At 40.6% G+C, this 25063-nt stretch overlaps 2 gene segments (V, D, J or C); both read left to right on the top strand.

The window, feature by feature from the left end:
- The first annotated feature begins 12044 nt into the window (after positions 1-12044).
- On the top strand, positions 12045-13746 carry LOC102017115. The segment is given in 2 exon segments: positions 12045-12174; positions 12298-13746. Coding segments are annotated over 2 exon segments (372 nt in total).
- An 8091-nt stretch (positions 13747-21837) lies between these two features.
- Positions 21838-22373, top strand: LOC106150274. The segment is given in 2 exon segments: positions 21838-21911; positions 22051-22373. Coding segments are annotated over 2 exon segments (378 nt in total).
- Positions 22374-25063: the final 2690 nt, after the last annotated feature.

Raw genomic sequence — 25063 nt, 5'->3', positions numbered from 1 at the left:
TTTGGTTTTTCTCCGGTACCGGGAACCGAACTCACGACCTTGCGCTTGCCAGGCAGGCGCTTTTGCCGCTGAGCTAAATCCCCAGCCCCAATTTAAGAAAATTTTAAGGAATTGTATAGCTTCTTATTTATAGCAGGCTTACTGTGTTCCATCTTCACTGGTGGTGCTGAAGGTGAAGATGAGGATATAGAGTTGAATTCTTTTTAAAGCAGTGGTTTTACTCCTAAGAGAATTTTGGAAAAAACTGTAGGAAATTCAACTTGATTTTTTGTAAAAAAAATTGCTTCTGTTGAATTGTGCAGGTATAAAAACCTTACTTTTTTGAATTGTGTAAATGGAGTAACTGCAGGTTTGAAAAGAAAATACGTTTAGACAAGAATCATAAGATGTCCTCCCACTTGATGGAATTTTTTCCATTAGAAATGAATCTCTGTTCTTCTGTCCTGCCTGATAATACACAGCCCCAAAGGACAAGATTATTTTGTCATTGGATTTGTTTATTGTTTTCATTTATCAGCCCAATCTGTGGAACACTGGCTCTGCTTGCTAATGAGAACAAAGTTAGAATCTGTTGGTAACTTAAAATAATTTAGAAATATATTGAAAATGTGAAGTCAGGGATTAAACTGATAATAATGAAGTCGAAATATTGTGTGAAAAAACAGCCTCCTATCAGGCTTGTCTGTTGATTCCTCAGGTGCTGCTTGATTTCAGAGAGCTTTTTGTTTTCTTCCCTCTTGGGGCTTTCTTTTCCTCATGTTACTAAGAAATTCACATACCTTATAATTCACCTACATAATGGGTACACTTAAGTGATTTTTAGAATACATCCTCAAAGTTGTGCAACTGTGAGGACAGTCAAATTTAGAACATTATCCAAAAGGAACTCTGAACCTTTTATTTCCTTCCATTTATCCATGCTGCAGTTGTAGGCAAGCAGTCTACTTTCTTTTCCTATAGATAGGCATATTTTGATCACCTAATATAAGTGGATTTACTCTGGAGGCTGAAGCAGGGGAATCATTGAGAGTTCTAAGCCAGCCTGGGCTACGAAGTGATTTGAAGGTCAGCCTGTACTGCATAGTGAAGACCCAGCCTGTAACAAAATTTTTGTATATATCTTTTGTGACTGACTTCCCAAATATGGTTTTCTATGTGGAGTGAAAATCTTGAAAACTTATTACAGTGAAAGATAGTGTTGATAAATCAGTCGATTTAAGGTAGGAGGGCCAGATACCTAATAGGTTCCTCAGTTAATCTTTTGGTGAACAGTTTTTTCTCATAGCCAAGCATTTATGATATAATACTGTTTATAATATTTTGGCTAGTCTCTAGAGTAAATTTAATCTTTTACTGACCAGTCGATAATCCTACTAAAAATGATGGCAGATAATTTGGCAAGTAATTGCCATAGCAGTTTTAAGATGTGTGTAACTTGGCTAGCACTTTATATACCTCTGGCCAGGTGAGCTTCCTACATTTTTTCTTAAGTATACACCAGTGACTTTCTGTTATCTGTTTCAAATATGCACCAAAATAAAAGAGAGACATTGACTCAATTATTAGAGAAGTAGTGACGTGATAGTGTCCTATTATCGACAGCAAGCCTACAAGAATAGACAGGATCTCAGGTGTGACCAGAGACACATGGGAGGAGCAGCCCAGGTGCTTGATTGTAGAGAAAACCCGTTCGGTGCTCAGACTGGAAACCTAGAGTTGCCCCAGTCATTAACTGCCCGTGTTCTCAAATCCCCTCTCTTAGAGACTGCCTTGTGTCTCTCAGATGCATATGTTGAAGTCTTACACCAGTTTTTGTATATTGGAAGAGAAGCTTAAGTGAAGTCATCCAGGCCAGATTCTGGAACTGTGAAAAATTGTAATTGTCTTGTTTAAGCCAACCAGCTTGGAGTAGTTTGCTTCCCTATTGCTGTGAAACAGATTAATACGTCATCCCACCTCTCTAAGCAGAATCAGCCTCGAAAGGCACTTTGTGGACATGGGGGACCCAGTTTTAATTCTCTTCGGCTGTGACTTGGTGTGTTTGCATTAAGCACATTTCTTTGCAGATGAAATTGCTCACCTGTTGGACTTGCTAAGGAGAATTGCATCCATTGAATAAGTTGCTTGCTTGGTGTTAATATTTGAGAAGCTCATGATTGCCTCCCACTTAGCAGTGGGAACACTGTGTGCACCCCATCTCCAGCGTTAATCCCTGAGTCACTTTAGAGAAGATCGTATCATCTCCTGGGCCAGGCAGAATATTAACAGTCTCTGATTCTGTCTCCAGCAACAATGAGGCCAAGCTCCAGGGCCTGCTCACTCACAGTATGCCCCTGGACAGGAGGACTGAGTCAGGGAGGTGGGTCAGGCAGAGATGTCACTCTGGGCGTCAGTACCTTGCTGCCATCATGACCCATGCCCATTCTGTCCCCACTTGGGCATAAGCCTCACCTAGGTGCTTTTCTAGAGTAATTGCTGAGGGACTTCGGCCATTTCAGTGGAACAGGATAAGGGACAGCTCTGAAATCATAACATCTCAACTCCTCCGTTACAGAGAACCTCCAGGCTTGGAGGTAACCTTGAGGTTTCTGCCTCTTCTTACTCTGAAGACAAATGGACAAATCAGTCACCTTTATTTCACTTTGGATATTCGCCTCTGGGTTTAGAGGTCCTTTTCTCTCCCACATGCTGGATCACTGTTGACGTCTAGTTCTGACTCTACTCTCTGAAGCGGTTATCAGAAGCTTATACATGAGACAGACATGAATGACCTTTGTGTACAGAGTCCTGGCAGCCACATTTCCCATGAGGGCTGGACCGAGACAGCCATCTCACTCCTTGCTGCGAGTGCGTTGTGGGGTCCTTTTTCCTGTGACTTAGAAACCACTGAGCCATGTGTGCTGCCCTGTGTGACAGAAGCCACCAGGTAAAAAGATGCCTTTTGCAAACTCTGGACATAAAACCGTTTTTAGGCCAGACCTGCCCATCTCTGTGACACAGGCCCTTCAGTCTTCAGCAATGTGCAGGATCCACTTATCTCCTGTTTGTCAAGGTGGATCTTGAGCTTGACTCGGGCTGTGTCGTAAGGGAGCGTGCCTGGGGTGGTGCATTTGGAGGGGCTCTAATGTCCAGGCTCAATTCATTAAGTTTAGAATCGCTGACTTTGACAGCAACTCATGCTGTATCTATGTAAAGGTCAATATTCATCCTGTATTCATAACATAGGTATATAGTTTATATAAATATATTATCTGAAATGTATATACTCTCTATATATGTACATATGTGTAATACTCACTGATTGAAACAAGACTGGGTGGACACATTTGCTAATTGTCCTCTGGGTCCATCAGTTTTAGTCCTTCAGGAAGAGTGAGAGCAGAAAGGAAAACCTGGCCCCTAAGAAGCCGGGTCCAGCCCTGAGGCCCTGTTCTCTTAGGCCCTCATCCTGGCTGTGGGCTTTTGCGTTGGTTCAGTGTCACAGAAGTTGGGCCCTTTCCTTCCTGGGATCCCCTTCCAAGAAGACCCATGGGCAGGGCCCTTGGCTCCAGCAGGTTGTCAACCCATCACTCAGGAGAGAAATTTGTTCCTCCACAGCCCAGGGCCAGAGTTCAGAGCTTTCTGCCATTGAAGCCTGACCTCAGCCCTGGTTTGAGGCCCCTTTTCCAGTACTTATGTGTCTGTTCTGGCCTTGAATTCACAAGCCACATTTCCACACCTGCTAAAGACTGCATTGCATCTTTGACAATTAAAATGTGACCTCCAGGTCATCTTCAGGACCCAGCTTCCTTCAGCCACACCGGGTTTATATGTCTTAGTTGTGCACTGAACTTTTAAGATGTCGCCACAGTCTTTAACACCTACACAGCAGTCAGCCCCCACCTGGTTTATTGAACACTGGATTTGTTCTCCTGGGCATGGTAAGGACAGGTGAGGCTCTCTCAGCCCAGGGCAGGAGCAAGGGAAAGTGGGCAGCTCTGATCAGCAGAGAAAAGATAGGAGTAAGGATTGGCCCAGTTTCTTGTAGGATTTGTACCCTTCATAAAAGAAGGAAATTGAAAATCATTTTCCTGCATGTCTTCCTTAAATAGTTTTATAAGAACATAATGCTTAGGACACTGACTTCCCTTTGTGTATTTTGATATATTTAGATCTAAATTGGAATTCATTGTGGTAAAGATGGCAAAAAAAAAACCAGAATGAACTGCAGCTTTTTCTGGTGTCACTAAGGTACTACACCAAGTCTAAATCTTCCAACCTTCAGATTTCTTGTCAGTGCTCAAGTAATTGCTATTCTCTTCACTCTCTTCTAAAGTTATTCTAACTTATCCAAGTAAGTCTGGCTGGGCGTTAGACCTGATCTTTATAATGAGGCAGCCATTAGTATGTGCTTATGTGGGTATTTGTGGGAAGAGGAAGCCTGAAAGGCTAGAAATGGTGAGTCGTGCCCTTCACTGCATGTTGATCGTGCTGTGTGCAAAGTAAGAGGAACCCAAGTGACTTTGAGTTTATAAACTCTACTCTTTTGTGTCTGATTCCCTATTTATATTCTAAACACCATAGATCCCTTTGTTCTTAATTCCTTTCTGTCAGAAGACCTAGTATAGACAAGGGCCACCAGAGAAGACATAACATCTGGGAATTATATGCCTCCCCCTGAACAACAGCATTGTGTTTGCAGGTTTCCCTCCACTCTCTGGTCTCTGATGGGAAGATGCTGCCTGATCCTTCTGGGCTTCTATTAGATGTTGCATTCGGAGGGGTTACAAAGAAAACATTCCCAGTAGGTAATATTGGAATGTAAGGAGTGCAGCAGGGTGGTGCATATAAGTTCATGGTGAAGATGAAACCTGACAAAGTCTATATGGTGTGAAGTGAAAGATTTGACACTCAGGTCCATGGCATGTTGCATCAGTGTCTGGAAGAACCCAGGCTCCTTTAAATAGTTTATAAATTCTAGCTCTTCTTGTCTTCATTTCTCTTCTTATATCCCAAGGACGAAAAATCCATATTTTCCTTAATTGCTCCCACCTCCAAGAGCCATTAACACATATTTATAATTAGTAACAGGAAACACTCACTTGTTTAAAACCCTGAAGAGATTAGTAGATCACTAATCACAGAGGAACTGATGGATTCCATCCCATGATCCCAGGGGAAAAATATAAGCTACTGAAACAAGTCTTCACTGCTCTGGTCTTGCTTGGGACACCTGGGTCCCTGGGTCCCTGGGCCTGTGCTGAGTTACTGGGATGAGCCCGTCTTGCAGCTGTGCCCAGCCCTGCTCAACCCCTGCTAATCTGCATGTGCCTGGAGCACAGCCCAGGCCCTGGGGCTTCTTCATAGGCTGGGGTTGACATTTATGGTCACAGTTTAAACAATACGTATTGTCTTGAAGCCAGTGTGCTTGTCTGATATCTTGAGCCAACGCTCCTCTCCTGAGCATCTGGCGGGCTCATCCTTTGGCATCAGGAGGTGATGGGTGCTCGTGAAATCCAGGAGACTGACGCTAGATGACTGAGATAGCGAAGCTGCCTTACTGCAGAAAATGGCATTGTGGTTGCTCTGGAGCCACTCCGGTGTCTTCAGAGTGGCCATTTGACATCCAACTTTTGCATTTATGGAGAGGGCATAGGGGAGGCTTGTTTGGCTTATATTCTGACTGGGTTCCAAAGTAATCACTCATCATTACTAAGACCAGTAAGTATACAGGCCAAGAAACAAATAAATGTGTATACGTGTAAATCCTTCCAGGCCCCACTGGCCTGCTTCATCACTGGGTTCTGGGAGGAGAGAGCACCCCTACCCTGGAAGATACAAATCAAAGAAGGGTGGGCAAGGAATCTACCTAGTTAGCAGTTCTTAAGTAAGTGAGGGTCACATAGGCAGTTACTTTAATTTAGAGACTTAAATAATAGAATAGACATAGTCTTCCTAATATAGAGATTTCTCTATTCCTTCATTCATGATATGCCTAGATAATTGATTTCCATAGAAACTTTTCAAAACATGGCTAGATGTCGCATAGATTTCAGAAAATTATAACCACAGTTTCAGTCATTTCTGTACTTCAAGCAAGCAAGTAATTTAATCCCCTACATCATACTGAACAAAGTACAGTGTCCACAGTGAGTGAAAAGTGTTAGTATCCCTGTCACTGAGATACAGTACCAGGCAACCACAACTTAAAGGGTGAAGTGTATAAAATCTAACTCATGATTTAAGCCCATTCTTGCTAGCTCAAAGGCCCATTCTTGCTAGCTCAAAGGCGGAGCCATCGTAGTCACCATGGCAGGGCAGAGTTTCTCAATGCATGGTGGTGGGGAAGCTGAGCAGGGTATGTGTGCCAAAGAGCAACAGGAGAAGGAGCGTATAGATTACCAGGACCATGACACCATATTCCACACGGAAACATTCAGGAATATGCTTCACTGCCCTGCTAGGTGTTTTTGAACTGCATGCAGTCAGCAATCAGTTAATAAGTAACCAACTATTAAAAACCCTTCCTTGAACTGACAAAGGAGAAACAAAATAAACAGAAAGACAAAATAAAACAAAAATAAACAAAAAGAGACAAAAGATACACAAATATTAAGAATTTCAGGAAGGAAGGAAGGGAGGAAGTAAAGGCAGAAGGAAGGAAGAAAGAAAGGCAGGAAGGAAGCAATTAAGGAAGGTAGGAAGGAAGGATGGATGTAGAATAGGATTCATGAGGGAGACTGATTGGGGCTGAGGGTGTGTGAGAAGGAGAGAGGGCAGAGAGAGGGGTCGGAAAGCAAGGGAAGAGAGAAGGAGCAGTGCGGAGAAGGGGGGGAGTGGAGGTATGTGATTTGTTAAAACTGGTAAATGCCAGTGGGCATTTAACAGTGTCACAGGAGATCCAGAGGAGGTTTAAGAAGCTGTGTTTTAATACACATTTTATTGTACTAAAGAGATTTCTTTTTCTCTGAGGACATTTAAGAGCATTATTTAAAACCATATATTGAAATACACAGATTTATATTACATTTATTGAAAAATTATACTTGAAAACATTACTAATATAATAAATTTTGAAAGACATAGTGTTTTTCCATGTTATGATTAAATATTTTGATAATAATGTGTAGTAAAGTCTTTAAAAATTTTAGAAACTATAAAGACAGTAGAATAAGTCAAAATATTGCAAATCTGTTTTGTAGACTACTGAACCTAAATTTGCCAAGGCTGGCTGGTTTGGGGATTCTGTTTACTTCTAACATCCCATAAGAATGTTGTGCCTTGGTGTCAGAGCCCTTTAGCTTGGACCCTGTCAAATTCAGTCCATATACAAGGGGAAGCTGGTGAGTCCCCACCAGGTCTGCTCTACATGGATCAAGTCAGATGATCTTTAACATGAGCATCCATGGAAAGGAAAATGAATGCTTGAGAAGCTACTGATATTTACACAGCTTAATACAAAATTGTGACAAAGGTGTTAACATAGTATTTAAATATTCAAATATTATAGATAATCTGATTTTATAAAACTGAAGGCATAAAATAAATACTTAGGGATTTATTCTTAAAGAGATAAAAACCATAAGAGAAATTTAAAGCCTAAATTATATTTGAATAAAAATTTAAATTATTATGTGGAAAATTTATCACAGGTAGTTAGGATTAACGTTATGCATATCAGTAACACCTCAAACATTAACCATAATAGAGATTTTAATTTATATATTTTATAGACATAGAATATAATTAATTCCATGTTTCACATCTAAAAGACTATGTGCACACGGATATAAACATAGACACGCTGTTCATTTATGCTCATACAATTCAATACATTGTTCACTGCACTTATATAATCATTTACTTACATTGAAAGTAATGATGATATAGGTATGTGCACTAGTATAATATTTCCATTATGAACTAAAATATATAGGATAACCTTATTTACTCACAGTCAATATCAGCAACCTCGGGCAGTTACAATTTCGACATTGACTTGGAGATATTTCTTTGTGGTCCTTGTTTCTCAATCACTTACTACATGCAAATGCCCACCTGAAAATATTTTACTTATTAAGTGGAGGCCCAAACAATCTTACTGAAAATGATTTGCTTAACTTAAAAATCTCAGATGTTTCAGCCTGTGAAAATTCCTTTCCCAATGCTCACAATAATGCATCTGATTATTTTTCACTTTTAAAGGAAATCTGTTATTTTACTCATGACAGATGTCCTATAACCTGAGGTTTATAGAGATAATGGCATTAAATAAACATATCCATAAGAGACAAAAAACCCAATTGCCTGGAAAATTAATTATGATAATTTTGGAAGTATTTCCTTGTTTTTGATTGTCTTGAACATTTTAGTCATTTTAATAAGTTTATTGCCATTCATCATTCAAGAAAAAATTTAGAATTTGTCTTCTACCACTATGTGCATAACAGATTTCTTACTATGTTTGTTGAATAAATTCCCACAAAATTTCCAGTTTACTCATCCAGAACCCCTTGCACAAATGCAAACCTGGGTCTCCCTGACAAATGACCCTGGACTACCAAGAAATTATGCTATCATTCTTTCTCCCTCTTTCTCCAAGAGGACTATGGCCTTTTACAAGGGTAATAATGCATCATGGAAAAGAAAATATTATGACATTTTGGGGAGTACTACACACAGGTTCTGAGCTAACACTCATACTAGGAGATACAGAACAATGTTGAGGCTCTCGAGAAGTGTAGGCACCTACAGAGGTTAACTGACCAATGGATTTTTAAGTAAGCTTTGACTCACAGTGGATCTGGTATGTCCTCGATACTTTCTATGGCCATTTCTCCACTTTCAAAAAGCATATTTGCAATAGATATACTTAGTACTTGACAGAATCATCATATTGGTTACATGAAGTGTAGCATCAGGGCTTCTATGGCAGGAAAGACCAAGTGGAAGCTTGGAGTTTCTATTCCTGATGAAACAATAAATCAGAATCAATCCCACATCCCTAGAGGGATTGCAGTGTTAGCAGCAGAAGTTTTCCTGACTGTGAAGGAAGGACAGACCTGGATCTGGTAGGTGAATGCACTGTGTAAAGTAGAGAAGTGCAGAGAATAGAGGATCATCGTGGAGAACTTCCTTGCCTGCAAGTTAGCACCATCATCTGTCTTCAGGGAAATAGTGTCAACACACTGAGCTGTGAGAGTTGGATCCTGCTCCTCTGTGTGCTTGTAGTTTTCTTGTATTCACACTTCTGGGGCTAAAGTTGCTCTCAACTGAACCTTTCAAAGAAAGTTGTTAAAGTTCCACTGAGAAAGATCACAACAAGCAACAAAGAAGAGGTGTGCCTGGAAGATGAAACTCTGATTAATTCTTTACTTCAGCTAGATATGGATGAAGTAACAGACATTGATAAATATACTGTGGAAGAAAAAAGAAGTGAAATCATGGCTTCTATTTTGTTTACTACAAACTTGCACCAAATAGCATCTGGCTACTACAGAAGATTGGTAAGACAACAAGATTCAGATTAAATTCTACAAGAAAAGAGGAAAATTTTATAATGGGTGATCCAAGGGTTTTTTTTCTTTTAAACATGAACACCTAGGCTTGGGCTGCTCTAGTCCAGAGAGGAGGTAACAAATTTCTCTGTAGCTGAAGTTCAACTCACCCATCCTTAGGAGTCCTGCATGTTCTTCCAGGCATGCTCTGCAGTCCAAAGCCCATATCAATGTCTAGATCAGAGCTTTGGGAGAAACTGTTTCAGACCTATACAGTAGTGCATCACAGTAGCCCCAGCTGTTTACCTGACACCTTTTATGTTGGGGAACCCAAGAGGAGTCTGCGCATTTGTGTAACCTCTTTCCATGCGGTTGAGTCCTATGACCCTGTGACTATGGATGCTGCCGCTGAATTTCCAGTTTCAGATATCATCAAGGGATAGTGATGACACTCACTCTAGACTCTGTTTTGTCTTCAGGAGAAAGAACCAGTCTCATCCACAGGGACAGCTAGAGTGTGGGCAATACCTTCCTGTGTTAGCAACAGAAAGAGGGAAAGCCTCCCAGACTCTTGTGTGTGGTGTTTCCACTAGCTGGTAGCCCCGTCTGACTCAGTAGTAGTTGGTCAGTGACAGATTTCACTCTCACCCTCAGTAGCCTGGAGGCTGAGGACTTTGCAGCTTGTCACTCTCAGCAAGGGCACAATGGGGATCATAGTAATCCAGACTCCAAGACAAAACTCTGTCTCTCATCTGCCTTCATAGCCTTTCTTCATCATGATATAAGTGGTCTCTACAAAGGCACCCAGTCAGCTCTTCTGTAGTTTTGTATGTTTTCTCCACCACCAGGAAGAAGAGGTTGGAAGGAAGAGAAAATCTATCTTCATTAAATTCTTAAAGGAGCATGACTCAGTTACTTTCTCTCGTTGCTGAGATAAAATACCTGACACCCAGAATTAAGGAAGGAAAACTTTATTTAGCTTACTATTCGTGATTTCAGTCATACTGGGCTGGCTCCAAGGCAGAGTGGTGCATGGCAGAGGGCAACAGTTCACAGCAGTAAAAAACAGCAAAAGCAGCAAGACCACAAAGGGAGGAGGTGGGGGAAAGCCTCTTTCTCTTCCTTACGTTGCTTGCAAGCTACCTGCCCCAAGGCAGGTGTAGCTCTCACACCCATAATCCCAGTATTGGACCATGAATCAATCATAAACTCTAGAAACCTGCACCATGACTGCATGAGTCTTTAGGGGGATATACTGACACAAACCACAACAGAGCACAATCTCTTAGACCTTCTTTTATAGCCTTAGATAAAGTGTCAGAGTTGAAAGACAGCAGGAAAACCCTGTGCTCTCACCCCAATACCTTTTCAAGCAGAAATGGAGGCTCAGAAGTCATCATCAATATCCCAAACTCATTCAGAGGTGAATAGTGAGTACGTAAAAGTAAGTAGGTTTTCAGATCTCTTTCTGTTTCATTTTGAATTTAATAAAAATGTCCTCCTCTGTCAAGTCACAAACCCTACAAACATTAGTTCCAAAAATTGCTCTCAGGTGAATCTAAGATATTTCCACTGAATGCAAACATGAGAAGAGCAAAGCTTAGGATTCTTTGTGAAGCCCTGCATCGTTTCCCCACTCTAGCGTCTATACCCCGTGGTGTCTTCCACTTACACTTCATGTGGAATCAGGCTGTGTATGCTCCAACAACTTGGGTACTGATCCAGCATCACCTTCTTGCTTGGCTATCTGTTCTGCCTTATAGGGCTCAAAACTCAAAGAGCTAGTCTGCAAAGAAATACATATTTTGGGGCAACACTGTACAGTCAGTTTGGGTACATGAGCAGGGATATGAAGCAGCAATTCTCCTTTTGAAGAGAACAGCTTGGATGAAGACTTCCAAGAGCCAATTTGAAAGTCTTGAGGAGCTTGAGGAGATATAACCTGGAAATGTGAAACCATATGCAGAGCTAGAACAGTCACCAAACCAGTTCAGACGTAAAGGAAGAAAATTCTTAGTGAGGCTGGCTTCAGTGGAAAGGATCAGAGAAAGAATTCAGAGATGGAGAAAGTAAGTCTTGGATGGAGATGACAAGATAACAAGGAAATGCCCAATGTCTGGTTGTTTCCTTACCGATAAGGTGCAATTCCTTCTCCTCTTTACCTGTCTGCATTCCTGGACAGTAGTGGCAATGAATGAGAACCAGTGTAATCAGAGAATCAGAGCAATAACAAATCCTTCCCAATCTAAGACACAACCACAAGTTCCAAAGGCGGGGAGCATAAAACCTGTTAGTTTCTGGGATATTTTTTAAGAGATCACATCGTAGATAGAAAGACAACAAGGGAAGGCGTGTTGTACTTGAGAGCAACAATTAAATAAGAGCTGACAGACCAACTCTATCTCATGGTCATTAGGGAGGACACATTTTCTCAGGCAAGGTTATGCAATTCTGGTGAAACCTGGGATGTCTGGAGACGATGAGCCTGTGCTGAAATATTGAGCTGAGCCAGCCCTGCAGCTGTGCCAGCCCTGCCCAGCCTCCTCTTATTTGCATGTCTCCAGAGCACAGCCCCTTGCTCTGAGAACTGCTTGATAAGCCGGTCACACTCTGTGCAGAAGTCAGTCTCAGTCAAGACACAGCGAGAATATGGGGTCCCCTTCCCAGCTTTTGGGGCTCCTGCTGCTCTGCCTCCCAGGTAAGAAGGGGCAGCACTGGGACTTTGCTCAGCCAGTGCAGTCAGTACTGCCTGGCCCTCCTGGAAGTCTCAGGGAACATGATTGATTGTGTGGTGATTTTGTGTGTTTGTCCCTAATTTCAGGTGCCAGATGTGACATCCTGATGACTCAGTCTCCATCCACCCTGTCTGCATCTCTGCAAGACAGCGTGACCATCAATTGCCGGGCCAGTCAGGGCATTAGCAATTATTTAGCCTGGTATCAGCAGAAACCAGGGCAAGCTCCTAAACTCCTGATCTATTATGCAAGCAATTTGGCATCTGGGGTGCCCTCCAGGTTCAGCGGCAGTGGATCTGGAACAGATTACACTCTCACCATCAGCAACCTGCAGCCTGAAGATGTTGCAACTTATTACTGTCAGCAGTATGATGAGTACCCTCCCACGGTGATACAAGCCATAGCATAAACCTCCCAGGAAAGCAGAAGTGAAAGTGTAGGCTGGCCAGCTGTTCCTCCTGTCATTTCTGTCTGTTCAGAACATTTCTCAGATGCAAGAAGCCTACACAGGAGGCATTTATGTTGTATCACAGCTTGAAAATGACACAGAAAAAGAGATGACACCACAGATACTACAAACAAGAATTGTTGCAAACAGTGACAAGATGCTTTAATTACCCATTATATTTGTTTCTTGGATGTATATTTTAACATTTATTAATTGCAGATTAATTGCAGATTTCAATAGAAGTGACTCTAATATTTCTATGTATGCAGACAGTGTACAATGATCATATCCATCCAAATGTCCACACATTCACCCTTGACTCCCTTCCCCATAACGTCTTCTCAATCAGTCTTCCATTTTCTAGTTGACATTTTTTTTTTGAAAAAGTTTCTGTATATTAGAAAGAGAGAATATCTGATATTTTTTATTATTGCGTCTGTCCATTTTCAGTTCCCATTTCAATTAAGGCTTTGAGTTACATTTGTGACCTGTAAGAGGATGGGGGTACTACACTGAAAGGATTTGGTTTCCCTATCATTTGGGGAGGGTTGAGTTGATGTTATTTGTAAAGGAAAGGTTTGTGGTGCATTAGATAACAACGCTACATAATGAGACCACATCTCAAAAAAAAAAAAAGAAAAGAAAATTTGATGAAAGCTTACATTTACAATGAAATAAAGGACAGATTGCCATTAATCTACCTCACACTACTCCTCTTCCTTCAAAGGGATGTATCTCACCTTTATTGCCACACTATGAAGTGGTTAAGAAGTCCTTTTCCAGGAGTGTTTTCAGTTTCCCTGTTGTGGCTGTTTTGATATCTTGAATAAATTTAAAATTTTAGCTTCCTGGTCATTTTGACTTTATAAAAGAGACATGAATGATATTGTGCCATTTGGTGAATATGGTGAAGCAGTATACACTGTAATGTTTGTGTGTGACAGAAATCCTTGTAAACTTCTTGATTGATTAAGGACATAAAAGCAGCCGTAAGTAATACTAACAAACAAAGTCCAGAAATTCTTCAGCAAGCGGCAAGAACAATGGGATAAGTGTGATCAAAGGAAGGGGGAGTATTTTGAGGGTAACCCATGACAATGTGTCTTCTACTGAAATCATTTTACTGGGATGAGGGAAAAAGAGAAAAGAAAGAAAGAATGAAGGGAAAAATTATACATATATATGAGATAGCTAAGATAATTTTACTACTAATTTGTATTGGTTTATTGAAAGGAACAGTTAATGCTTAATTGTTTGATCAATCTTGATTGACTATATCTGGTTGTCTGAGTAACCAATTTGAAGATAATAACATGTCATACAACAAACATTGTTAATTTCATAACACCTCATTTGAAATTCAGCATCATTTCTATTGTTCTTGTGTCGTTTTGTTTATGATTTTGTATTTGTTAATTTGTTTTTATTCTTTTCTCTTAAAATAAAAAATTTTAATGTCAACATACACTACTTAATATGACCAAACCGCATTCTCCAAACAAGAACTGTCTCAGTGCAGGGATTTTAAACTAAAGACACCTTAACATTTGCTGATTCTAGGAAATTGGAGAGTCTCTGGAACTTCTCCAGGATTGCACGTAGCATCAGTGGTTGGAAGCAGATGTTGATGCTGTCACTTACACACAGAGCCTCAGCTGGTGAATCCAGGTCTTTTCTACCTACTGATTTCAATGAATATTAAAGACTCCTGGTATCCTCAGTCTTATAGGATGGCCCATGTATGAGTAAGTTTACAGCAAACCATAGAAGGGAAGATAGTCTTGCGTGACATACTTGCAGAGTGATAGTGACAATGGAGTTAACAGCCAACAACTTACCCTAGGCACTACCACCAAAGTCTCAGAATTTTTCCAGTTGCATGGGCTCGAATGTGCTTCCACCTATTATCTGTGAAACTGGAAATATAGCTGGAAAACTTCATTAACTCATATGTTAACTGGAGAGGAGAGGAAATTATATGAACAAAGTTACATAGCAACCATCCATTGAAAACTCTTTCTTGATAAAACAAAAGAGAAGCAAAACAAACTGAAAAGCAAAAGAAAAAAGAAATAGAGAGAAAAAACACAGAAACACAAAAAAGTGAATATCATTAAACTTCTTAATTTAACTTTTTTCTAAACACATCAAAAATTTACTGCTTGAAATTTGCACAGCATGCAGCAGCATCCTCACAGTCACCAAAAATATCCTGCACAGCCTAAAGAAGACCCCTCAGAGCAGTGGGGTGATGATAGTAGTCATTGTAACAAGGTCACAGGAAATCCACAGCAGGTTTAAAGCCCTCTACTTTTCTTTTACCGTGTTCTTGAACTGAAACTTGCATAACATACATCGCACAAACTTTAAAATGTAAGATTTGATAGAGTTTAGCACATTGGCAGACTTACGCAACTATGACCACAAGCAAACTTAGGTCATTTCTGTTATTTCAAATGAAAACACTCTACCTACTAACTCTTACCTCCCAACAACCCCCTACTAAATCTAGTGAACCATTGAGCTATTGTCTACTGATATGGCAAGTGGGTTCAGCAAGAAAGGCACTCACAAGAAAACCAAAAAGGCAGGAACAAACAAAGCTTTATTAAGCCGGCTGCTAGGCAGTCTGTAACCAGGAAGCAGAGAAAATATCCATGCCAATCTGCGTCTCACCTTTGGTTTAAGTCTGTTTTAGCTTTCCATAATGGCTGTTACTTCATTTTTGAGAATCTCGCAAGAATGTCACATAATCATCACATAGTTTACTCCTCCCCAAAGCTTTCAGACAGCCACATTCCAGATGAACTTTGCAGTTTAGCTTTTAGTCTTCTTCCTTGTTTGTCCTGTTTGTTCAGTTCCAGTTTTATGACTCTGCTCTGCTTTAAATGGGTTGATAATTAACCAAGGACGGGGGTGAAGAGTGGGGTGAATTACAGCTTAAGTGAATTTAATTGACTTCTCTTAATATGCAGCTAAAAACAGAAAATTGATTCTCTCTTTCCCTATCATAACTTCATAGATTTTCCTATTGTGGGAATTTGGCAAAATTCAAAATAGGCAATGCTCTAGACAGTAATAAATACTTTATCATATCCAAAAAAATGAAAATCCTGTAAGTAAGGTCTGATATCATACAGGAGTGAAACTGGAGACTGATAGTAGAAGCATAAATATACTATAACTTTTTATTTCTATTTTCTCTCTGTCCTCTATCCTACTAAACATTTCATATAAGGGAATTCATTTGATGGTCAAGCTTATGTATCACGTTCACTGCACTTAACGATATGGTTTCAAGGTGCACCCATTTTTTCACAAGTGTCTCTAATTCATTTTTCTCAGTAGCAGAGTAGTTCTCCCTTGTGTGGAGATAGCACATATTTTCTCCATTCATCTGTTGAAGGGCATATAGTCTGATTCCAAGATTTAGCTCCCATGAATAGTGCTGCTATAGACATGGGCACACAGACATCACGGCCATATGACGTTTTTAACTCTTTTTGGATGGCAATTCTGCTTCATGTAAGTCATGGCATAAAAAATAAGGAAATAGAGAAAATACTAACAAGCAGCGCAAAGATTACATTAGAAAGAAGAGCAGCAATACAATGCAGTAACAATTTATAGATAAATTTTTTATAATTGATGGTGAAAAGAAACATAGAATAGAGGTGTGATGAAAAATCTCAGTAATCAGGTGTGTCAAGACAAAATAGCTAAGGTCTTAACAGTTATAAGCAGGTAGTGGGAGTGAAAAGATGGCCTTAAAAACTATTATGACTGTGTATAGACAGTGCATGTGGCTTAAAACTAGGTTTCCTTGGTCTCTGTAGTTGCTTTACTTTATACTCTTAGTAAAAATAAAAATATAAGAATGCTAAATATTTTCATGATAATAATAACAAAATAATAGCAGTACATATTGTGTGTTGCAGAGCATTCTAAATTTCCATTGTGTTGAAAAGATAACTAGAAGATATGGTAGTACTATTATATTGGTCAAGATTTGCATCACTGAGACAAAATACCCAATACGAACAACTTAGAGAAAAGAACTAATTCCACCAGAGACATCCTGGTGGAAAGGGATGTTGGAGCATAGCTGCTTAGTTCATGGTGGTGAGGAGCACAGCAGAAGAGAGCTAGAGCTCAAGGCACAAGGGACTAGACATTGCACACATAGGTGGGGCTTTATGGAAGTGTTGGATCTAGGGTGTGTGCTGCTGGGATCAAGGGTGTGATGTTGGAATGCATCATGGTGTGTCTCTAGGATCATTGTGTGTCACTAGGATTAAGGCTGACCACACTGAGTGTCAGCGCTACCCTCCCTAAGGCTGGGAAGCTTTGATCAGATATAGAGGACAAAAAGAAAACTGTTGTTTGTTGTTTGTCACTTACTGCTTTGCTTCTTCACTACTTTGCTGCCTTCTGTCCACAAACTGTTTCTCCTCTGTGATACCACCCTTCCTTGGAGCCAGCCAACTAGGAACTAAAACCTCTATGAACTGCAAGCTAAATAAACCTTTCCTCCTTTAACTTTGAGTGTCAGATATTTTGTCACCCCAATGAGAAAAGTAGCTCAGACAATTGTTCTCTGTGTACTGATTGGCCTATGTATTTGTTTAATTCTAAACTTTTAATTGATTTCTAAATAGACAGTGCTCAAATTAAAATTTACACATTCAACGATTTCAAACGCAGCCCAAACAAACAAATTTGTAGCCAGATGGGGAATATTTCCTTTGCATTTCTGAGGAAATCTCATCCACATCATACAGCAATCGATAAAATGAAGCCAGGTGAGGAAAACTCCTAACCATCACTACTCTCTTCAGCTGCCTGACCTTGACAGTTCTTTCTTTACTCTGCCTGACATAACCTAAGGACAAGACCCTTTACTCCAGCAACCTCTCCCCTGCGGAACAGTAACCTTTGCACCTCAGGCTCTGAACAGGCTCCTGCTGTGAGGTGCTTGTTCCTGACAGGCTGTCAAAACATCGCCAAAAACTGGGGTGCTACTGCCTCCCTGTGGTTGTGGTCCTTTTGTTGTGTTCAGTTCTTAGATCCCTCCAAGCTCCTAAACCAGTATGACACTCTCTAACCCTAGAACCACTGCCTTTTATTTTATTGACATAAACACCCCACTTCTATGGCTTTCTTCACATACATATTACAAATGATTCCAATTTCATAAAATCAGGGTAATAGCTAAGGCAAAATAATGCAACCACAACAAAACTCCCCTGTATAAATTCTTCCTTTGGTTGACCCTGGTGAAGTTTAGAAACACATAGCAGTGAGCTCCCTACCTGGACAGAGCACAGGAGATTCTGACACCCTGAGTCTCATTATCCACATCTAGTTGGGAGTGACCAGCTGAGATTGCAATTGCTGATGCTCGCAAGTAGTGTGTTGAGGTATAGCAGAGAGATTCTTGTCCAAAATTAGGTTTATTCTATAATCCTTTACACAGTATAAAAAATGTCAGAGGTCTGTTTGACAAAAGTAATATTTCAACAGGACTTTACATTGTCTACATACAGACCTGCAACAAATTATGGACAAAAAGAATCACGAGGTAGACTTTTTAAACTTTATCATTTCAGTTTCATAAGACATACCAATATTTACTTAATTTTAAGCCTCACAAAAGGATACTTTGTAATGAATATATTTTCAAAAATGTACCTTTAGCAAAAGAAAGTATGACATATTTATTACTGTTATTTTCCATACTAAGTAATGGGTACACTTTATTCTTATTTAAGTACTCTTTCAGCATAATTTATTCATTCAAAAATAAAATGACCAAAGCGCTTTCTTTCAATTTCTGTTTGTTTTGCATAACTATTTTCATTTTTTTGTTTGTTTTTTGTTTGTTTTTTTGTTCTGCATAGTTATTTTCATTTTTTGTTTTGCATAACTATTTTCATTTTTTTGTTTGTTTTTTTCTGGTACTGGGAATCCCAAGCCCTCCATAACTATTCTCAAATATTTCCTATCTGCTTATTGTTGTTTGTCGCAACTTTCATTGGGATGAATTTATAAGTGTGATAGCTTCAAGACTAAGATCCAGCTGGACATGGTGGCTCACACCTGTGATCCCAGCACTTGGGAGATAGAGGCAGGAGGATCGCCATGAGTTGGAGGCCAGCCTGGGCTACATAAGCAAGCTCAAGGCCAGCCTGGAGTACATAGCAAGACCCTGTCTCAAAGAAACAAAAGAAAACAAAAAAAAAGAAAAAAAAGAAAAAAAAACACTAAGATACAGGTGTTGATCAAAACTATCAAAACATAATGGAAGAAAAGTGCAAGTAAATTGTGAATATGTTGTTTATTCTGCCTATGATTGATTGTCATTAACTAGATACTTGTCGTGAAGTTCAGTACAATTTCTACTCAATTATAGTATCATTCCCATCATGCTTAAAACATGAGTTTTGCTCATTTCCCAAGAGATATTCATACCAAGCGTTCTGGTGGCATCATAACATCATTTTATTTGCTTCTTTTTTTCTTGAACAATTAACGTTAGTTTATATTAATTTACCCAAGGATGCACAGTGCTTATATTCGACTTTACACTGTCCCCTTCCTTTTCCAGGAAAGTGACTGTTCTTGTGAAGTGAGTCATTGTGAGCCCCTTTCCCAGTTGTACGTCAATTCCATCTTAATTACCTCACTTTTCAATGAAGAACCAGCAGGTTGTTCTCCTAGTTGGTTAGCAGACAGAGGAGCATTAACATTTTTATATAGATTTTTGGGGAAATGTCAGTGATGGACACAGGAGATGGTGAGACACCCTGTCAACAACTCAGTCTTGCTCTTTTCAGAATATTTTGTGAAATGAGGGCTAAAGGTTGTGCACACACAAGCCAGTTGAGATGTTTGGGTATAGAAACCTAGACCTGGTTAGGATGGGCCTGCATGCTGTAAAAAACTGCACAGAAAGAGATTTATAAACATCATTCTGTAAAAATGAAATATAAACTTATTTCTTGTGCATTTAGTATCAATATTATAGGAAGTATTTTTCTCATGAAATATGTAAGGTTAGCCTCATATGTGCAGACAGTAACGATGGGATGGATGATTTAATATGTATTTATAGATGTATACCTATATATCTAAATATGTATATATGTGTCTATATATCTATAATCATCTATATATCTATATATCTGTATATATATCCATATATCCATATATATATATATATATTTGATGACCATGAATTTTACATTTCATGCATAACATTATTTCTGTTTGTAACTCTTTTACATTTCAGGCATAAAATTATTTCTGTTTTTAACTCTTCCTCATATTCATCTATTAGGTCCTCTAAGCAAGAGACACATTTTCTCCAGGTTGATCCTGTTAGCAGAGTTTTGTGGCATTTAGGTGTCAGGGAAAGGCAGATCCTAATTCATGCTTCTGACATTCTAACATATTTAATCTCTTACACCAGATGCCAGAGGCCTCTGACAATCAGGACTTGGCTGGGAACTGCTGCCTTCTGTAGACCGCTGGAGAGCCAACAAACAGGAGGGCTTTTGTCTCCTGAAACTCATTCTAGGTGCGCACTCCTTCACTGTCAGGACTTTACCTTCACAGGGTCTAAGCCCTTATCTTTCATCTAAACTCTTACCTGCAAATCCTTCTTCTCATTTCAGAAGGGAACTAGCAAGGATGTTTTATTGGTTTACTATAAAGGAGAGTTCTGTATCCTCTTGTTGTCGCTTTTTACTTTATTCGCTGACTCATGTCACACATTGCTCCCATCAGGGCATTTGTACACTGTCCCTTAGGGAGGACCTTCCCCAGAGTCAGACATAAACACTCAGCTCTGATTCTCCCTTGACTAATCAGGACTTCTCAGTTCCATTTCCCAGTTCCTCATCTCAAAATGAGCTGCCCTCCTCAGTTCTTACAAGGTATTTTCATGTATGCCTCACAACAGGGATTTGTTTTATCCTTCTGGTGAGATTCAGCAATGCATTTTGGGACATTTTAGTATTCTGTGATCTCAGTCAGCCCTACTCTTGCTACTCATCATGTTAACTTAGTTAAACTAATGGCTATTAGAATTTTCCTTGAAATAATCATTCCTTTTTCTTTTAACAATAATTTGTTGGAAAAATCCTTTAGTATTTCATGATATATTGTTCTTTATTAAAATATTGCTAGAAAACTAAGTGTTCATGTTTGCCTCAACAGATTTTAGTAAGATTAACATTCTTATATATTTGATACCCTAAGCCCCTCAGATTTAGCTGGTTTCTCTTCTCCTTTGTCAAGACTTCACCATTTTTAGGATTTCTTAGTTTATGGCATAGGATGGTCCAAGTGAATTTATAATTTCTGTGTCCTGGGCATAGTGGCAAGAGTGAAGAAGTCCTGAAGTCCTGAAGAGAATGGCATGGGTGAGGAAATCTAGACCCCACAAGCAACGATTTGAAGAGCTCAGGTAACATGTACCATGGAAATTTGAAACTAACTATAGAGATAAACTCCTGTTCATGACTGTTGAGTTATAAAAGAAGAAAGTCTCTGATGAGGCTGAGTATGATGGAAAGAGTCAGAGAGACAGTTCAGAGGTGGAGGAGAAATTCAGGTTTTGATGGAGAGAACAAGATACCATAGGGAGATGTCAAATGTGTCCTTCAAACTCATGAAATGTACTATTATTTCTTCCTCTTCTGCTTGATCACATTTCACAACTCTAGTGCCAATAACTGAGCACACAAACACAATCAAGGAATGAGACCAATCGCAAAATCCTTGTTGTCTTGAGAACAGTCACAGGCAATATATGTTGGGAGCCTAAAAATTATCTGTGAATTTGTGGGCTGTATTCTGGTAGACTCTGTAATAAACAGAAGTAAATGAAGATGCAGGAACCCAGAAGACAGCAATACAATGAATGACAGAGGACTGATTCTATCCTGCAGCCTCTTGGGAGAACTCATTTTCAGAAAGCAGATAATTACCACTATGATCACACCTTGGATAGACAGAGACCCTGAGGCTGTGCTGAATTACTGAGGTAAGGCAGTGCCCCAATTGTGCTCAGCCCTCCCCAGCCCCTGATGATTTGCATGTCTCGGAGCACAGCCTACCACCCTGAAGACTTCTTAATAAGCTGGTTACACCCTGTACAAGAGTCAGACTCAGTCAGAATACCAGAACACAGGATGGACATGAAGGCTCCCTCTCAGCTCCTATGGCTCCTGCTGCTTTGCCTCCCAGGTAAGGCACGACAACACTGTGGATTTACACAGCCCAGTGTGGTTACTGCAGTCCTCCTTCATTGAAATTCTCTGGTAGCATAATTGTGTGTGTGTGTGTGTGTGTGTGTGTGTGTGTGTGTGTCCTTTTCCAATTTCAAGGATGAGATGTGACATCCAGTTGACCCAGTCTCCGTCTACCCAGTCTGCCTCCCTTGGAGACCAAGTCACCATCACTTGCAAGTCCAGTCAAGGCATTAGTAATGATTTAGCATGGTATCAGCAGAAACCAGGGAAAGTTCCTAAACTCCTGATCTATGAAGCAAACACTGTGCACTCTGGGGTCTCCTCGAGGTTCAGCGGCAGTGGGTCTGGGACAGATTTCACTCTCACCATAAAAAACGTGGAGCCCGAGGACTTTGCAACTTATTACTGTCAACAGTATAACAGTTACCCTCCCACAGTGATACAAGCCATAGCATAAACCTCCCAGGAAGAAGTGAGAAACCAAGTGAGACCAGCTGCTTCCACTGTCACCTCTGTCTGCTGAGAGTATTTCTGTGATGCAGGAAGTCTACACATGAGGCATCTTGTGAATCAGCTGCAGTGAGAAAGCAGGAGATAATAATCAGGTGCACTTTGTGTGCACTTCCGAATCCACACACACGAAGTCTTGGAAGAGTCATGAGCTCCTGGTCTTTGAATCACTGGTACCGTCACCAGTCTGTTGAGGGTTCTTTAGCTCAATTCAGAAAGAAATCATCAGTCAACAAAGAGGGCCTGTTTTCAGCCCTACTACTGTAACACAGAAGTGACTCTGCAACTGGCCTTGATGCCACTCTTAAAAATAATTAATGTAAAATGCCAGCAATCAAATCTGCCAGTCACTGGTCTATGCTACCACCAGCTACTGTCAATACTGTTTTATGCCTGACATTCTGGTTAACAACGCCTAGTGTTTAGACTTCTTTTAAACTGGTTGCAGTGGTCACATTACCCAGGATTAGGATCCTGAATAGTTTTATGGGAAATTCCTAGCCCGCAGTCCCCTAGAAATAAATTAAAGCACATGTATGGGACCACTGCATCAAGGCTTTATTTGTAATGGAATTGTACTTTTGGGTCATTATACCCAAGGAATCTTCTTAGAAAAACTGGAGAAGTGTGAGGGGACTGTTATTTATATAGCAGCTGCAGGCCTGTGATTGGCCCAAATTCAAGGCTCCCTTTGGGGCCAAACTGTTTTAAACTCAAGGCCTCTGATCTGACCCTTCAGAGTGATCCAAATTCAGTTCTACTTATTTTCAACTCCAGCCTCCACTGCTCAGGGAAGCCAGATTCAGGAGTGGGTGCTTGTCACCCAGGAAGGCTGCAGCTCTCACGAGGACTGTTTGGCAGAACCTAAGGAAGCTCTGTTGTTGAACTGATAGCAGTCACTTCTGTGTTACAGTCACAAGACTGAAAACAGGCCCTCTTCAGGAAATGAAGCTGTGGTAATCACAGATTACTGGGATGAAGTGCTTGTGGGTGTTACTGATGGCCTCAGATCCCCGCTGATCTTCAGCTCCTTAGAGGTGGTTTCTTGCTGCATCTTCACAGAGGTGGTAACGATGGAGGAGAAGGTGGGGGAGGGGCATTTGTGGGGCAGAGCACCACTGCTGAGAAGCCAGCTTCACCTTCCGTCTGGGTGACCCAACCACAAAGTAATTAAGAATCAGTGTGAGCACACTGAGGTAATCTCCCCAATTTGCTCTCAGGCTAACACATGCGGGAGAGGGAAGTGAGGAGCAGGGGAGTGATGGTCACCAGCCTTCCCCGGGGAACAGGGAGCGGCAGGCTTTTCCTTGGTCTCAGAACCGGCTTAGAACCAAAAATGCTTACTTCAGTTTATATCACCTTCAACCAGAGCAAAGGCCAAACTATTGTGGCAGTGTCAGAAGAGCAGTTGCCTGGCAGGTTACTGGAGCAGTTAAGGACTGGCAAGAACATGAGGAAGAGATCTACAAAATGTGAGATATTCTACAGCTTTATCTGGATTGTGAATATGGGTAAAACAGTTTTATTGAATATTTACTATCCCTACATTTCACATGATTTGAACATAATCTTAATCTAAAAAGTCAAAAAACAATGTACAGAATTTCAAACAAGTCTTCACAAAAGAAATAAATATCAAGTATGAATAACAACTTGTCCTTACTCAACCGGAGTGTAAAACGTGCCTGAGGAAGGGCCTATGTTAAAAACTTCATAGTCAATCTAGGGGATTACCAACGTCAAAATCCTATAAGTTGTCATGTCCCAAATTGACCAGTAGATGGCAAACCAACCCGCAAAAAACAAAGCACAGAGGCTTCATCGTAGGAATTCTGGGGAAGAAGTGAGAGTGTCCACTTAGCAATAGCAGCCAGAGATCATGGGGAGTGTATAATCCAGCTCTCATGGCTCACGTTTCCAACGTGACATCTTCTTCCTGAGCCATTCTGTGAAAATTTTGTGTTTTCTTTCTGCAGTAGCTACAGCCTGACAACATGAGACTTAACCTAAGGAGGCTTGAAGTAGGGTTACACCATGCAGCTCTGACCAAGGCTGTGCAGGGGAGTGAAGGCCAGGACTCTCAATGTAACAGACACATGTGCAGTAAGGTGGAAATGGCCTTAAGAGGAGGAGGGGCAGAGCCCACTGAAGAGCAAGAAACACACTGGACACGTCCCATACAGGACAGGCCAGGTCGTGCGCAGAGGAGACAGGAAGTGATTTCAGATCTGTGCCTCTGCCTGCTCCAAAGCCATGCATGGTCCACAGGTATCAGGGTGGGTCCTGAGCTTTATGATGCTGAGACTCTGCAGCGGGGAAGGACCATCGCTGAGGCATCTGTTGTTCATGCTCTACCTGCCTGTATTTAAAAAGTTATAGCAACACATCATTTTAAAATACTTTATTATATTAACATAATGCACACATAATGTGTGTGCTTTTGTGTATTTCACAGGGCTCCTTACCTTTCTAAGCACAACAGCACCTGACTGAGACAAGATGGAGGAATCAAACACTTACTGATTCCCCTCTTGCCCTTTACTCCTCAGGACAGTGAGAACAGCTCTGAGAAGAGCTGGACCCAACTCCATGGTCCTGGGTTCTCAGACACTTACCCTGGCCTCGCACTCCTGGCCT

The sequence above is a fragment of the Chinchilla lanigera genome, unplaced genomic scaffold (assembly GCF_000276665.1).
Source record: "Chinchilla lanigera isolate Chin_1 unplaced genomic scaffold, ChiLan1.0 scaffold00069, whole genome shotgun sequence".
Lineage (NCBI taxonomy): Eukaryota > Metazoa > Chordata > Mammalia > Rodentia > Chinchillidae > Chinchilla > Chinchilla lanigera.
This window is presented reverse-complemented; position numbering and strand designations above follow the sequence as displayed.